Source organism: Schistocerca nitens, chromosome 4 (genome assembly GCF_023898315.1).
Source record: "Schistocerca nitens isolate TAMUIC-IGC-003100 chromosome 4, iqSchNite1.1, whole genome shotgun sequence".
Taxonomy (NCBI): Eukaryota; Metazoa; Arthropoda; class Insecta; order Orthoptera; family Acrididae; genus Schistocerca; species Schistocerca nitens.
In genome coordinates this window covers 31513570-31525697 of record NC_064617.1, presented here as the reverse complement: position 1 = coordinate 31525697, position 12128 = coordinate 31513570, and the positions used below count along the sequence as shown (strand labels likewise).

Genomic DNA, 12128 nt, shown 5'->3' with positions numbered 1-12128 from the left:
AAGAGATGAAGTCTACGTGTGTGTGTGTGTGTGTGTGTGTGTGTGTGTGTCACACATACTGTAACTGTAACTTGCAGTTCAGCTAAAGCTGATTTTTTATTATCATCAACAAAAAATGTTAAGGAGTAAATATGTTGGGAAGTGAGCAAGAATTCCAAGATGTATGCTTTTGATTTTCTGGTTTCCCTCTTAACCATTGCTCATATAGATTTTAGTATTATTATTGATTCTAGACATGTGGAGCTTCTTTTTTAACATTTTGTATCACTTTCCGATAGACATCAAATTATTTGTTATAATATGAAAATAATCATACCAGCATAGTGTTGAGATTTAAATTGATGCTGTCTGAAAAAGTCACATTGTTATATCCTATTGGCTAAAGATGCTACAGGGTGACAGGCAATGGTCAGGCATCTGCTATTTACTTCCATGACTTCGCCGAATAGTCGGCAGTCAACATGAGTGGGTGATCACCACAGTTCCTGCTCTGTGCCATGGTATCCACAAGTCATCACTGTACAATTTGCTTTTAACTTTGTTTTATTATACTACTGCAAATTAAATAGTTGGTTCATAGATGATCTACATCAAGTAGAAACTGGTCACCACTTATGAATAAAAGTGTTTTGTGCAATTAAGACTGTTGAATATAATACTTTATTACTGTTCTTTGTGATTGCTGTTGTGACTGCCAATCTCTCTCTCTCTCTCACTCTCTCACTCTTTCTATCCCCCCCTCTCTCTCTCCTCTCCCCCCCTCTCTCTCTCTCCTCCCCCCCCCCTTTCTCTCTCTCTCTCTACCTCTCCACATCTCCACTTTCTTCTCATCTAACCTCTTCTCTTTCAGTCATCCTCTCCCTTTCTCTGGGCCCCCCACTGAAGTAACTGCAAACAACATGCAGGTGAGTCTAGATCTTGATATCTACAGCAGATTATACTGTGTTGTCCTGTCCTGTCAAGGTGCAGATCATTCGATTAGATTTTTATTGATCCATAAATCGTGGCTCATGCTACACATGGTCATAGGGCAAGTCACAGTTACAATTTGTACAAATATTATAATTGACTTATAATGATAAAAAAGAACAATTACATATATAGAATGACATATATAGAATGACATATATAGAATGAAATAAATTAACTAAAAACTTTTTACTTCGTTATTTTAGACTAGCGTTCATAAAATCTTCAGCTGTATGGAAGCAATTCTTCACAACTAACAGTTTTAGTTTGCCTCTGAATTTTGGATAGCTCCTTGTATAAAAGAACTCCCTTGTCTCTTACATTAGTCTGTCCTTTACATAGCCATTGACTAATTATAGATACATAATTGAAGTGACAGGCTTGTTGATGGTGGATGTCAATTTTTTTGCAAAAATGTGTAAATTTTAATGAAGAAAACACGCTATATTTTGAATATAAATAAAAGGCACTGGCAGGCTATATACATGGTGATCAACAATTAGTGCAACCTTTTTTGCAGCATGCGGCTGACCCATGAGGCTGGCTGCTGTGCCTGTGGTGCAGGTACAGTTTGTTGGTTCAGTTATTTATACCATATGCAACACAAACACTTAAAAAGAAAAGTAAATTACTCATCTATATTAAGCAAAGATATGCTGTAACTGCCTCCATTCATTGTTCAAACCTACTTAGAAAATTGCTGATTACACTCTGCAGTTACCTCTGAGAAATGGCAGCAATTTTTCTTGACAAATGTTGGTTAGTTTTAAGTTAACATAAAGTGTGTGGATTTGATTTGTATACTTTCTCTTAAATGGCCCCCTCTTCCCCAGAGATAAATAACCCACAGAGGGTTAAAATGGGGGAATGAAGAGGCCATATGTTGAAGTACATCATGAATTTCCTGTAATGAGAAGTTGGCTGTATGTGCAGTCACAGAGTTCTACTGATGGGTCACAGAAGGATGTTCTCTCAGTTAATTGGCCAAAAACGACTGCAAAATGTTTTCCACACATCTTTCACTGTTTGCTTCCTGGAAGAAAATTGGGTCTATTATTCTCTCTGTGCTAACAGCACACCACATTCCTATTTTTTGATTATGCATCATACCTCGTGTATTATGTTAGGCTTTTCAGAACTTCAGTAACGGTTATTTTGTGAAATAATGTATTCACTTAGGAAACATTCTCCGTCATGCACTCTGTTCAAAATCCATTCAGAAAACCACAGCCTTTTTGCAGCATCACCTGTTTTAAGTTCTTGCACTGTAGTTATTTTACAGGGCTATAACTTCTATTTCTTTATAGGCATTTGAACAGAGCCATAGGAAATTGCCATTTGCTGAGACAGATTTTCTAGGAGACCTTTCCACAGCATGCACAATGTATCCAGAGCTGCTTCTTTGAATAATGTATCAGCTGACTATGTTTCCTGTCAAAAACACTTCCCATTTCACAAAATTTGTTTATTAATTAATTGTACTCTGATTATGAACTTGAACATTAGGAAATTCCTCTTGAAAGAATCTCCTTAACACGTGTGCTGATTCTGAATGCACATATGAATCATACATGAATGCTCTTTGGTGACTAGAATTCATGGATTTCCCCTTTCCACTTGAAACACGTTCATTCAGTATACTATATTGTATACAGTGGAGGGGATTAATACTTCCTGCGAGAATCGCCACCAGCGGGGCAACAAAATCCCTGCCGGGCTGTTGTTTTAGGGTTATAGCTCCTGAAACATGTTTAGTAGTGGAGGTGAGGCATTTTTTCATTATCTTGACTATTCTCTTTTGCATGATAAAAATCTGTGTGTGAGAGGTCAAAATGGAATGCAATATGTAAGTACTGTATGTGCAAGTGGAAAAGCAAGCAATTCTGGTGTTTCACCATTAGAAATGCAGCACCCACAAGTGAGTGCTGGCCCTGTAATTACACATTCTGCTTTCACCAGCAACAGCAGTGGGGTAATATGATATATTAGCAGTGTATAACAGAAGATACTTGTTGCATCAAAGTATCTTATGGCAGTGTGATCTCATGCCAAAATATCACTCCAATTTCACACTTTCATTCTGCGAGATACCTGAGAATTCCTTCTTTGAATATTTGTATAGAAAGGCAGAAATCTCGTAGCATATCAAGAGCCTCTTTGGTGACATTTGGATCCCATCTTCCTTTACAATATTTGTGTTGTACACTCATCTACATCTTCAGGAAATGTAAATGATAATGAAAGGTATATTACATAAAATCAAATGACTGCTTCTCCTTGACAATGATCCACATGTATCATGATGAACTGTCCATGTTATGACTTTCCTTTGAGCTGACACAAATCACGTCCTAAAGAAAAGAACTTGAACTGTCTTAGTTGGGTAATGCAAGAATTGAATTTGGTATAATTCCCAACAATTGTTAACTGTAAAAGATGGGCAACCATCTCTGCTGAAAAATACTCTGATTAGTATTGTGGTGAAATGCACCACAACATTCGTGCTTGCTCGTTGTCTGCGCAAGCAGCTGACAGAACGTTACAGAAGATGCTGGACCGTTGGTATGTAGCAAGCACCCTAATGTGACACGGATTCTCTCTTTGTCCAACTCTTTGCCTTATGTGGGTTTTCCAGGCAGAAAGTGTGGCCAGAAGCCTTTAACATGATGAACACTTCCTGCACGGACATTGAGACACCAACAATGAGTGATTTGTGCAGCGTGTAATTGCACGCCAACAGAACATAATGGCTTGCTGCACAGTGTTCTCAGATAGGTGTATGAGCAGTCAGCACACCATGCACTGGTAAGTTGGATTTGTGTGACTATGCAGCCTGAGCATTGCTAGCTACTTGCATTTTCATGCAGAAGCAGTGGGCCTACCTGCTTTAAACAACTGGGCTTTCGCTGCCCTCGTACCCAGACAGACAGTTATTCCAGGCACAACACCAGCCATCATTTCTTAACTACACCAACACTGATACTATCCAGGACAGCAGTCTGGCAACCTCCAAAGCCTGATAAATGGTGCAGTGTGTGTGCTCATGAGGACTTGTATGCTTTTCCACAAGTCGCCTACCCGCATATGTGAAATAATGTTGCCTGTATTAGTGCACCTTTGTGTGAACAGATAGTTAGATGCAGCCACCATGTATTTGTTACATTATTACCTCCCATCTTCACCTGAGAGTGTAGACTCATGTGGTAAGAGTCATGAGTACTAAGTGATTTCTTATGTATGTGTAGATTTAATGTGTAGGCCCCTTTAGTGTGCAAACTCTGTACCCTTTTGCACGTATAGAGATAATTATTGTAGTCTGTTTTCTTTCTGTAGATGGAAATTGTATGTAAACATGACCTCCATTAATTGAACTGGGATCAAAATATTATACTTTCTATTCTCTGCTGATAGGCGTAAGTTACGTGTCCCATGTAACATAGGGGTTTTGTTTTCATGTGCTGAGAGAGGGAACTTTTTATGAACACCAATTTCAGCTGCATTAGTGGTGAGATGTATCTGGTCCAGACATGATAGCTGGACCATCATTTACATTGGTCCATCTCTGCATATTTGTACAGTCTCCCATCAAAACATTACCTTTGGAATTTCATTAGGTTGGTGCATAAGTTCATAGTGTTTTGCCAGCTGGGGATGGCCAAGTGTTACAGTCTGGAACCGTGCAACCGCTACGGTCACAGGTTCAAATCCTGCCTCGAGCATGGATGTGTGTGATATCCTTAGGTTAGTTAGGTTTAAGTAGTTCTAAGTTCTAGGGGACTGATGACCTCAGAAGTTAAGTCCCACAGTGCTCAGAGCCATTTGAATCATCATAGTGTTTGCAGTTTGCACATTGGTATTCAGATTGCTTTGGGTTTATTTATCATTTGTAATTTTTTATTTGTAGTTCACTGTTGCTATTTGATTTTACACTTTGTCATTTCGAGATAGTGAGTGGAGCTGTGGACACTAGAAAAAGAAGTGCCAAGTAGAGATATTGGAAAATTTCTGACATATTTTTCTGTTTGATATCAGTAGAGGGGTAACAGCAGTGGAAGCAGCCAGAAACATTTGCACCATGTACGGGGATAACACCATTGCACAGAGCACAGGAAGAAAATGGTTTTCTAGTTTTAAGGAGAATTGTTTTGACATTAGTGACTCTCCATGTTCAGGAAGACATTTGGGGTTTGATGAAGATTGTTTGAACACACTAATCCTCAATTATCCACATCAGTGTGCTTAAGAAGTGGAAAATGTGATGAACTGTGGTCATTTCACCATCATGTGACATTTGCATGCAATGGGGAAGGTTCAAAAATTGGATATCGGTACCACATGCTTTAAACTAAAATTACAAAAATCATCGGGTGGTGATATGTGCATCTCTGCTTGCTAGTCATTAATTGGCTCATGAACAACATTGACCAGTCGCATCACTGGTGACAAGAAATTGTGTCTTTATGCTAACATAAGGAAAAGAAAGAAATGGATGAAAAGGAATGAATGAGCCCAAAGAAAGAAACAACTCTCTATGCAAAGACCTGTGTGCATTCACAAAAGATAACATTATGCATCTGGAGGAACAGCAACCATGTAGTGTACTAAGAATTGCTTCCCCGAGGTGTAACCATCATTGCTGACATGCATTGTCTGAACATGGATCAATGAGTTATTTACCTTAAAATCATGTTATTTCTACAGTTGTGGAATTTAAAAGTTATCCAGCATTGGTAGACTGTTGTAAATAGTGAAGGAAAATTTATTATTGAGGACTAAAGCAACTGTTATGTATATCTGTTGTTTTTATTAAACTTGTGGAGAAACAATATGAAATTATGCAACATTCCAAAGGTATGTTAATTTGTTGTATAACCTCCCTGTAATAGGTAAAATTCATTGAAATAAATGGACCATTTGTATGCCAGTGCCCGTCCATTTCCAACATGCCTCTCCTTTACCAGTCAGCTTATAAGATAGTTGCTAATAATACAAGTTCCCGGAATCCAAGGATAACCATCTAATTTTTCCTTAATTAGTCATCTAGTAAACATTTTACTTGAAAAATTTCAGATGTGCTATTTGAGAAGTAGACTGGATAGCTGTCTGCAAACCAAATAATGTTTGTCTAAACTGTATTGTTGTATCAAACTGTATTAAATCTGTCAAATTCAGTATTAATAACTTGGTGACATGACTGTGAATACAATAAAATGAATAAAGCACTACATACTGTACCAGTTTTCCTAAAGAAGACGATCCTAGCATCCTACATTATTTACGTAATGATTTTGGATGTCTCTAAGTCTAAAATGTAAGAAGGCTCAACCTAACCACAATAATAAGCTTGGAATTTCCTTTCTTCACTGTTATTATGGCTTATATTGTGATTAATAACTTTTGGATAATGTGAAAATATAATTTTGAAAAACTTACCTCATCAGCTAAAATAAATAATCTCTCCTGATACGCAAATTTAATGATCTCTTCAATGTTATTTCTTGAAAGGACTTGCCCTGTAACAAGGAAAGTAAAATTTATTATAAAACAAGTACTTTGGAAATCGAATTAACAAAACTTTCATAATGAGTGCACTGAAAACAGCAATTAGTCCCCACATTGCATCCGTCTTCTAAAGATAAGATGATCTGCCGAGAGTTAAATGATCTTCTCATTTTTAAGGACTTGGCAGTTTTTCAATGTCAAACCGAAATGGTCTTTTTTGACTCAAGATGCCACAGCTACTAGCTGTGTTATTATAATAACTGAAGCAAGAAACAAAGAGGCTTAAACCCCAGCACTCATTGCTTGAGTTTTCCCCCACATTCTCTTCCCAGTCCCTAGCATTTCAATCCCTAAGAATGCAACACACTCCAGGAATAAATATGAAATCCCAATATACTTCTTTATCTTACTCATAAAATGTCCTAAGTTAAACATTAGCCAATTATTGTAGTGGCTAAACCCATATTCAGTAGGAAAGTATTCTCCCATTCTCTGTTTGCTGCCACTGCATTCAGGTGGCTTCAGCTACAAAGTGGTTATAACTTAACTGACAGCTGCAGTGTGGACCATACACATCACAGGATGTTGAAAGCTTGAAACACTGTAGATATGTTCATTAATCAGAGCTCTCATGGAATTTGCTGAAAAAATAATAGTTCCACGTTCTGCCACCAGATGACAGTAGGGTGTTGAAAGCAGTCAAAATGTGAAATGCTTCCTGTTTTAACATCAGTATGCTGTTTTTTGGTAGATGAGTCATTTTGATTCCCTTTGAAAAGTGAATGCTGGTGTAAAAAGTTAAGAATCTTGAAGTTTTCAATACAAAACGCAAGGGCTGTTGAGAAGAAAGACTGTGCAGTGCTGTCTGCTGGTAAAGTTGTTTCATCAGAATGGCGGCAGCAGCAGCAGCAGCAGCAGCAGTGCATTACCGGAGTATCACTGACAGAAACAGCTGTGAGGAAGCCCAGTGTCAATAAATGTGTTAAAGAATATGATCAAGGAATTTGAAGAAACAGATGAATTGGGTGATGTTCAAGGTAGAAGGAGGCGGCTCATTCCCAAGGCAGTTGTTCATAAAGTTGCCGTGGCTATACCCATCGTGCAGCGCATGCCTCAGATTCTCCAGCTAGTACTCAAGTTGTGTCATAGGAATTGTTTCTCACTTGGTCAACAGTTCGAAAGATGTTGTAGTGTATTTTACTGTGCTATACCTACAAGATTCAGAATGTGCACCAAATGAAGCTCCAAGGCTACAATGCCATGAGTTTTCCCTTCTTTTTTTGCGTGCATAGAAATGGATGATGTGGCTGGGAAACATTCTTTGGATGGACGAGGCACATTTTACTCTGCACAATGCCTTGAGTGTGCAGAACTGTCGCATGTGGGATTCTACTCCACTGCATGTTGTGCAGGAACATCCACTCCACACAGCTTATGTTTTTGTGTGGTGATGTTTCACGAGCTCCTTCATTATTGGTCCAATTTTCTTTGAGGAGGCGACATCCTGTAGACCTGTTAGCTCTACAGCGACATTTTCATGTTGTAAGGACTCCTTACGTAACGTGTGGTTTGAGCTTTGCAAGAACGTAACTGTGTCCACACCACTATTTTGACGCAAAATAGGGTGACACTACATGTCACTTGCTAGGTGAAAGATTTGCTTTGAGAAACATTCAGTAATGACTATATCATCTCCAGACAATTTCAAGATGTGTAGCCTTTCAGATCCCCAACCTTAATCAGTGTGACTTCTGGTTGTGGGGATATCTGAAAGATCATGTCTATCAGGGCTGTGTCTAGACTCTTCCTGACCTGAAGGAGAACATACGACGATGTATCGCTCTGGTTGCACAGACATATCGCAAGCAACTGTCGACTATCCTGTCAGAAGACCATATTGAACACATATATCCTAATAAACCTGCCAGAACTAACATTATCTACTGTTTGGTCATCCTTCCCCTTCTCCTGCACCTACACCACATTCTGACTGCTTACAGTGCCATATTTTCACCTGGGGGTAGAAAGTGAAACTATAATTTTTTCAGCATGATCTGGGAGTGCACTGCTTAATGAACATATGAGGTGTGACAATAAAGTAATGAGACTGATGTGAAAAAAAATGTTGCTTACCGTTATAGTCAAGTTTAGTGTTGTCTACTTCAAAGTAGTTTCCTTCTGATTGCGTTTTGTCTCTGGATCATACTGAAAAAACCAACTTTCATCACCAGTGGTAACACAGACCAACAATTTTGGATTGATTTCTGTTTGCTCTAACAGATTGGGCGCCACAGTTTTCCGTGTTTCTTGCTGGTGTGGTGTGAGACTTTTGGGGACCATTTTTTTCACATATCTTTCTCATACCAAGATCTTCAGTTATTATTAGATGAACTGCTTCTTGATTGATGTTAGTTCTGCAATCACTTTCACGGATAATCTTCAATCAGATCGTACGAGTTCACGCACCCTGGCCAAGTTTACATTTGTCCGAGAGGTTGATAGTCATCCACTGCGGTCTTCATCTTCAGTATTCATTCTGCCTTCACTAAACATTTTATGCCAACGAAAAACTTGAGCCCTTGACATAACCTCCCCTCCAAACGCCTTCTGAAGCTTACCGTAAGTTGTCGTCATGTTTCACCCAATTAAACACAAAAAGAAATGGCATACTGTTGCGCAATATTATGTGGTTCCATTTCTGTGACGAGAGACACAAACACGTGTTAACTTATTACAGCACAACTCACGACTGAGCAGTTGCATTGATGCGCCACTTGAACTAGAAGCAGCTTATAGACCAAGGTCAAAGATATTGTGATTACGCAAGCCTGCAGGGTTGCCAGATCTTGCAAAGAAAATCAGTCTCATTACTTTATTGCCACACCTCGTATGTACCGTGTTTCAGCACCTTGTGATGTATTCAGCCTGCACTACAGCACTCTGTACACTGTCAGTTTCTTTATAATCACTCAGTATGACATCCTGTAACTCTTGAAATAAATGTCTTTATAAAGAGTTTAGCCTCAGTACATATTAAACTGTCGCATAGTCCACATTTTGTGCACTAGTGTCATGAAAACTGAGTCTCAGTGTCCTGGATAGTAGCATCCACATGTTGGAAAGATAACAGGCCCCTGTGAGTGAGTCTTCTGCCTTCATCATGTCTCAGAATGCCATCAGGTGTCTTCTGCACACTCACATCCAGCAATCAGAGGTGGCCATAACTGTCAACCTCCATGGTGAATACGATGTTTCTGTGAACCCTGTTGTAGTAGTAAAGAAAACAAATTCCTATGCCATTTGTCAAAAGGATTGCTCCCGTGTTCCCACAATAGGTATTCAGTAATAATGCTGTAGTTAATGCAGTGTGACATCTTTGGATTCACTGAAATATAAGTTTGCTATAGTGATGAGAGATGAATGCATTAGGTTGGACTATAAAATTTAAATATCAATAAATAAATAAATAAATTTCATTATCTTTCAGACGGGTTGTATCCATTACAGTCCTCCAAGATATGAGTTGGTTGAGTTATAAATGTGCTTGCTCATACATAATGTGGAAAACAAAGACTACTGGATTTATTGAAGGATAACAGAACAAATATGAGGTAGATGCAACAAGCTTCCACCAAAATTTTGACCATTTCTTGGATTATTATGCGACAAAGAGGTTTTCTTTTTAGAGACTCTTAAAACTACTATATTCAGATGAAGTCAAACAATGGAAAATCCAGGATGGAAAAATGACTGTCTCTGAGAGATTGTGGTTTATTTTTCATCACACAGGAGTGTTGATCTATTCATTTTTAAGGGTACAGATATCAATCCTTTACTTGAAGGATCAAATCCACCCTTATGCTGCTTTGCTACAGTGGATTGGCATCGCTGATGGGGTTGCCCTCATGGCTCGAAGGGAGAGATTGATGCCTGGAGATTGTTTAGCGTGAAGGACTGAGTCACTCGTGCCAGACCATGCTTGCAGAGCAGATCCTGATGGACCATGCTTCTGCAATCGTATGCAAAAGTGAAGTATTTTATTGAAAGATTATAAAGAGTCATGTTGGAGCCATCATGGGGGTAGGAGATGAATCTATGCGAGCAAAGTGAGAATTTAGAAGCTCAGGTTAAATTTTGTATTGGGGTAGTTATTACACAACTGGCCATTAAAATTGCTACACCATGAAGATGATGTGCTACAGATGCAAAATTTAACTGACAGGAGGAAGACGCTGTGATACGCAAATGATTAGCTTTTCAGAGCATTCACACAAGGTTGGCACCGGTGGCGACACTTACAACATGCTGACATGAAGAAAGTTTCCAACCGATTTCTCATACACAAACGGCAGTTGACAGGCGTTGCCTGGTGAAACGTTGTTGTGACGCCTCTTGTAAGGAGGAGAAATGCGTACCATCATGTTTCCGACTTTGATAAAGGTCGGATTGTAGCCTATCGCGATTGCGGTTTATCGTATCGTGACATTGCTGCTCACGTTGGTCGAGATCCAGTGACTGTTGGCAGAATATGGAATCGGTGGGTTCAAGAGGGTAATATGGAATGCAGTGCTGGATCCCAATGGCCTCGTATCACTAGCAGTGAAGATGACAGGCATCTTATTCGCATGGCTGTAACAGATCGTGCAGGCACGTCTTGATCCCTGAGTCAACAGATGGGAACGTTTGCAAGACAACAACCATCTGCTGGAACAGTTCGACGACGTTTGCAGCAGCATGGACTATCAGCTCGGAGACCATGGCTGTGATTACCCTTGGCGCTGCATCACAGACAGGAGCGCCTGCAATGGTGAACTCAATGACAAACCTGGGTGCACGAATGGCAAAACATCATTTTTTCTGATGAATCCAAGTTCTGTTTACAGCATCATGATGGTCGCATCCATGTTTGGCAACATCGCGGTGAACGCACATTGGAAGCATGTATTTGTCATCGCCATACTGGTGTATCGTCCGGTGTGATGGTATGGTGTGCCATTGGTTACACGTCTCGGTCACCTCTTGTTCGCATTGATGGCACTTTGAATAGTGGATGTTACATTTCAGATGTGTTACGACCCGTGGCTCTACCCTTCATTCAGTCCCTGCGAAACCCTACATTTCAGTAGGATAATGCATGACTGCATGTTGCAGGTCCTGTACAGGCCTTTCTGGATACAGAAAATGATCGACTGCTGCCCTGGCCAGCACATTCTCTAGATCTCTCACCAATTGAAAACGTCTGGTGAATGGTGGCCGAGCAACAGCTCGTCACAGTACGCCAGTCACTACTGTTGATGAACTGTGGTATCGTGTTGAAGCTGCATGGGCAGCTGTACCAGTACATGCCATCCAAGCTCTGCTTAACTCATTGCCCAGGCATATCAAGGCCGTTATTACGGCCAGAGGTGGTTGTTCTGGTTACTGATTTCTCAGGAGCTACGCACCCAAATTGCGTGAAAATGTAATCACATGTCAGTTCTAGTATAACATATTTGTCCAATGAATACCCGTTTATCATCTGCATTTCTTCTTGGTGTAGCAATTTCAATGGCTGGTAGTGTATATAATTAAATGGCAATCGCACAGTAAAAAGTCGGCAATGGGAGCCTCATGATGGGTGGCTGTAATTGTAGTGTAAATGTGCTCAGAACAAGTAC

General features: G+C 39.7%; 1 protein-coding gene across 1 annotated transcript in view; it reads right to left on the bottom strand.

Annotated features, from left to right (window-relative positions):
* The window catches only part of LOC126251998 (alanine aminotransferase 1-like), a 66217-nt gene that overhangs the window by 17219 nt on the left and 36870 nt on the right, over positions 1–12128 (bottom strand). Inside the window, exon 7 of the mRNA XM_049952781.1 lies at positions 6403–6482. Coding sequence (XP_049808738.1) covers positions 6403–6482 — 80 coding nt within the window. The remainder of the gene's footprint in view (positions 1–6402; positions 6483–12128) is intronic.